This window comes from Orycteropus afer, unplaced genomic scaffold, assembly GCF_000298275.1.
Source record: "Orycteropus afer afer isolate SDZICR_OR568_19922 unplaced genomic scaffold, OryAfe1.0 scaffold00354, whole genome shotgun sequence".
Classification (NCBI taxonomy): Eukaryota; Metazoa; Chordata; class Mammalia; order Tubulidentata; family Orycteropodidae; genus Orycteropus; species Orycteropus afer.
The window spans coordinates 92,823-97,675 of NW_006921941.1; the positions used below are offsets into that span (position 1 = coordinate 92,823).

Below are 4,853 nucleotides of genomic sequence, written 5' to 3' on the forward strand. Positions count from 1 at the left end.
GTGGGCCTGGATTAAGAGGCACAGCTGAAGCTCGAGGTTGAGGGGCCTTCACCCAGCCCCTAGAAAGAGTAGTCTGAATTTAGATTTCTAGCCTCCTAAACTGTAACAGAATTAAATTCCTGTTTGTTAAAGCTATATACTTGTGGTATGTCAGTTATAGCAGCACTAGAGAACCAAGACAAGAATATAAAGAGAAAAAATAAACCAATTCAACCATTTCTACATGTACCATTTAGTGACAATGATTACATTCTTCAAGTTGTGAAACAATTCTCACCCGCCTTTTCTGAGTTGTTCTTCTCCCATTAACATAAATTCACTGCCTCTAAGAGTTCCCAACTAATATTTCAAGTTGTTGTTGTCAATTTGATTCCATTAAAAAAAAAAAACACACCAAACTCACTGCCATCGAGATTTGACTCATAGCAACCCTTCCTTGGGTTTCCGAGGCAGTATCTCTACAGCAGTAGATTGCCCAATCTTCCTTCTGAGGAGTGGCTCGTGGGTTTGAACCCCCAGCCTTCTAGTTAGCAGTCAAATGCCCTGATCCCACAGAGATAGTTCTTAAAAGAGCCTAATGCTCAAGGCAGACAATTTTCAGTTGTTAAGGTAAACTATTGTCAGCCTTTATGAAGACTTTAGGAGATATTTTTTGGTTTAAGGTTTAAAGATAATCTCAGGGCAACAGTTTTAGGGGTTCATACAATCTTCATGGCTCCAAGAAGTCTGGAGTACATGAGAATTTGAAAATCTGTTCCCTATTTTACCTCTTTCTTTTTCAGGATTCTTCTATAGAGTCTTTGATCAAAATGTTCAGTAATGGTAGCCAGGCACCATCCAATTCTAGTCTCAAGGCAAAGGAGGCAGTTTTTCATGGGACAGTTAGTCACACATTCCATAGTCTCCTTCTATTTCTGATTCTCCTTCTTCCTCTTTTGTTCCAGGTGAAAGAGACCAGCTGCAGTGCCTTGGATGGTTGCTTGCAAGCTTTTAAGACCCCAGGCACTATGCAAGAAATTAGGAAGTAGAACAGAAGCACTAAACATGTTCTTAAGCCAAATAACTGGGATGTCCCATGCAGATTTCTTATAAGGTGTTTCTGGATGGATTCAAACTACCATGCTTTTGGTTATCAGCTGAGTACATTAACCATGTACACCAGCTTGAGACTCCATTAGAATATTTACATTTCTTTTTCTTACCTTATTTCATAAACCTTCTAAAGCAATGTTGAGAAGAATAATTTTTGCCCTACTTCTGATGTTAATGTGAATGAATGTTTTTAGTATTCCACTGTTAAATCTATGCAGGATGCTGAATTTCAAACAGATGTTCTTTAACATGTTTTTAGAATATTATACTGCTTATTTTTTAATAGGTTGTGTTTTGTTTTATTTTAATTAGGCATGAAAGGTATATGCTATGCAATATCCTTTTTGAATATATCAACTTGATTATATGCTTTATCTCCTTCTCTCAATAATATGATAAACTGTTTTAAAAGATTTTTAAATATCAAACCATCCTTGTATTTCTGTAATAGATACTATGTGAGTGCTAAGATAATTGCTAAAAATGCTTTAAAATTCATTTGCAACAATTTTATTTATTTATATTTTAAATCCATAATTTTAAGTAAGATTAGTTTGGATTTTCCTTTTTGGGCTACTTTTGTATGGTTTTGGTAACAGGATGAGGCTAAAAAGAAAAAAAAAGACATTATTTTATGTAGGCCAGTTCTCTCAGTAAGAACAACTAGAAAGTTCAGTTGGAAAAACTTACATAAGTCCAAAGACATCAGAAGGCAGTGAAGCAATGAGGATAAAAAGGAATAAAATTGCAGGGAAGGTAGTACCTTTCAAAGGTGAGCTGAGGATCTACAGCTGTTCCTGGGGGCATATGCTAAACCTGAACATAGGCAACAGATTGAGAATCTGTTAGATTCACACAGAAACTTACTGCCTGGGGTGAAAGAAACCAGGGAGGTTTTGCTGCATGCATGGGGTAGAGTACCAAAATTGAAGATTTGAAGGCCAATTTTCTCCTTAAAACATTTGTGAATTCTAAAGCTATATAGCAGAGGAGACTAAAGACTCAAAATCTTGGAAAAGGAAAGTTAAAATTTCCCACAGTCTCAAAGTGTTTCAGAAAAATGATTTGCTCGGGAGAAGATCCATAGCTGAAAGCTTTTAAGGGAGTGGTAAATTGACACTGACAATCTCCAAGCACTTTTTTTTTTTTTTGCTGGTGGCAACGCTGCTCTGGGTACCACAAAGAATCTAGACTTGGGCTCTTAACAGAGAGTCTGTTAGGATTTAAAAAACTCAGATATGCTTTTGGCAGTTATGTGTGACTAGAAGCAGAGAAGTGGAAGGTCCCAAATACAGAATCAGACTTTCTCTCAAGATATCTGTCAAATTTTGAAACTAAAGAAGGCAGAAGGCAGAAGGCTGAAAATATAAGGTTTCTCTGAAAAGTGGGAATTTCCATAGTGCTCTTGGTGCTGAACATACAACAACCTGTCATGTTCTTTATAAAGCCCTTCAGAACCACATCGTAGTCACAGAGGCAACCAAAACTGAATTCATGATCAGCCTCAAACCACCATCCACCCACTCATTCAAACAACTTAGCAAAGGGAAAGGTGACTAGAAGATAATATCATGTGAAACTTCTACATGTTTTAAACACAATATCTAACATCCATCAAAAAATACCAGAATTGTATAAAGCAAGACTACATAATCAAGACCAATAATCAAGAGAAAAATCAAACAGATCCAGGTATATTATACAATAGAGTTAGCAAACAATGACTTTAAAATGGCAGACTAATATGTTTGCAAAAATACAGAAAAAAAAAGTAGAAAAAAAGAGAATTTCTCCAGAGAATTTGAGTGTATTAAAAAAAAAAAAAAAATTAAACGGAAATTCTAGAGTTGAAAGCAGGACATCTGAAATTCTAACTCCTAAATTTCTCTTTTATCTCTACCAAAGCTTTGATTATGTCTGTGTACTAATTACCTTCAAGTTACCAGGAAGATAAGTAGACACGATGTTAGGGACCATTTTCAGAATAAATAAAATACAAAAGTAAATGAAAAAATTATGGAAAAAGTCTCTGATCCTCATTAGGAGTTGAAAATTATAGTGTGATCTTTTACATACTAAATAACTTCCTGACTAATTAAATCAGAAACTAACAACCTCACTAAATTAGACCTTAAGGGAAATGCTTTTCTATATTATGCACAAAGTAAGAGCAACTGTCACTTACAGGAAGGTGTGTGAATACAGCAAAGGTGCTACGTAGAAAGGCAATGAGGTCTACTAGGTAATCACTAGCTTTGTTGCCAAAATCTCCCGTCATCCAGTCGTAGTCTGCCAGTTGTAGAAACTGGTCAATCTTCTGGTTTAAATTGGTATAAATCTCTTCTTCAGCTGCATGCCTAGCATCCTATGAAATAATATAAAATTTGAAAGATTAGGTAAACTATACATTGGGCAAACTACAGATAAGCCACAATATGGGGAAGGCAGAAATATATGCTTGGAGTCACTTTACTCCTACATCTATTAAGTAATGTAATTGGGAATACTGAGTAATATCACACTCTCCACTAATGTTTCTTTTTTCAAAAGCATAGTGAAGCCTTCTTTTTTTTTTTTTTCTTTTTGTCTACAAGACAAAGTATTATTCTACTTAACTAAATGGGTAAATTGTCTTCACTGGCCTCAGCTATCTGTATCCTTTTTACTTTCTTATGCCAGTTCAAAGCTCAACTTGCTCTCAGGATCCTATTCCCTTTCTTTCTTCTGAGAGTCCAAGAACTTTTCCTTTAATAAAAACCTCTCTGAATCTTTTGGCTTATTTCCTTTCACTTATAAGTATTCGGAAGTTTCAACTTACTTAAAAGAACAAAACTCTTAATGTTATATATTTCTACTGGTTACTCTCCTACATTTCTCCCTTCTTTATCATTAAGCTTCCTGAGAAATTAGTATACTCCAGTGTTTCCTAAAATGTGTTCGATGGTAGCCCCGTAAGATGCTAAAGCAGCAGCAAAAGAGTTCCTGGATCAAATAAGTTTGAGAAACCCTGTATAAAAATTCATGATGCACATTAGCATATTAAATAAAAGCTCTAAGAAGTGCTATGGGATATCTGTTCTAAGAAAAATATTTTCAAGACTTAAGGATCAACATTGTACCAGGACAATCCAAGATTCTGATGCTAGCAATCCACCAACATGGATTGGTCTGAGGTAACCAATGACCTCCTTGCTACTATATACAGTGTTCAATTTTCAATCTGATTTTACTTGATTTCTATTAAACATTCTCTGCTTAAAACTCTGTCCTCCCTTGGCCTTCATGACATAGTTTTCCTTTTATTTTCTGGCCACAAATCTCTTTCTCTGGGGATTCCAGCAATTCCTATGGCTTGCAGTATCTCTGTCTTTAATGTAGATCCTATTCCAACCCACCCTTATTCTAAACCTAGATATCTGACTGCTTCCTAGGTATCTCCGACCCACAGACACTTTGAACTTACTAGGTCCAAAACAAAATTCTCCATATTCCTCACTTTCTACTCAGGCAGTTAAGGCAGAGATCTGAGCAACATACTGGATTCCTGCAGTATAGTATAAATTACTTAGTGTGGCTTTTCTACCCATATGTGTTTATAAACTCCAAGGTGGGATTTGCTATGAGCAACTGAGGAGCTCCTGATTGCTGAAGTTGTCCACCTGGAGTATTTCTGTTGGGAGTGGCAAAAAACAATGTTCTGGGAGGTGCCCACTCTCTCTCATGTGCTTAGAGTTCTGATGCTATGATTGGCTAGTTTGACC

The 4,853-nt window shown here is 36.0% G+C and overlaps 1 protein-coding gene across 1 annotated transcript in view; it reads right to left on the reverse strand.

Moving 5' to 3' along the window:
* Nucleotides 1-3,277: 3,277 nt before the first annotated feature.
* The window catches only part of LOC103207119 (exocyst complex component 6B), a gene marked incomplete at its 3' end in the record, with an annotated part of 605,128 nt that continues 603,552 nt past the window's right edge, over nucleotides 3,278-4,853 (reverse strand). Inside the window, exon 18 of the mRNA XM_007952665.2 lies at nucleotides 3,278-3,457. Within this exon, the coding sequence (XP_007950856.2) occupies nucleotides 3,278-3,457 (180 nt within the window). The remainder of the gene's footprint in view (nucleotides 3,458-4,853) is intronic.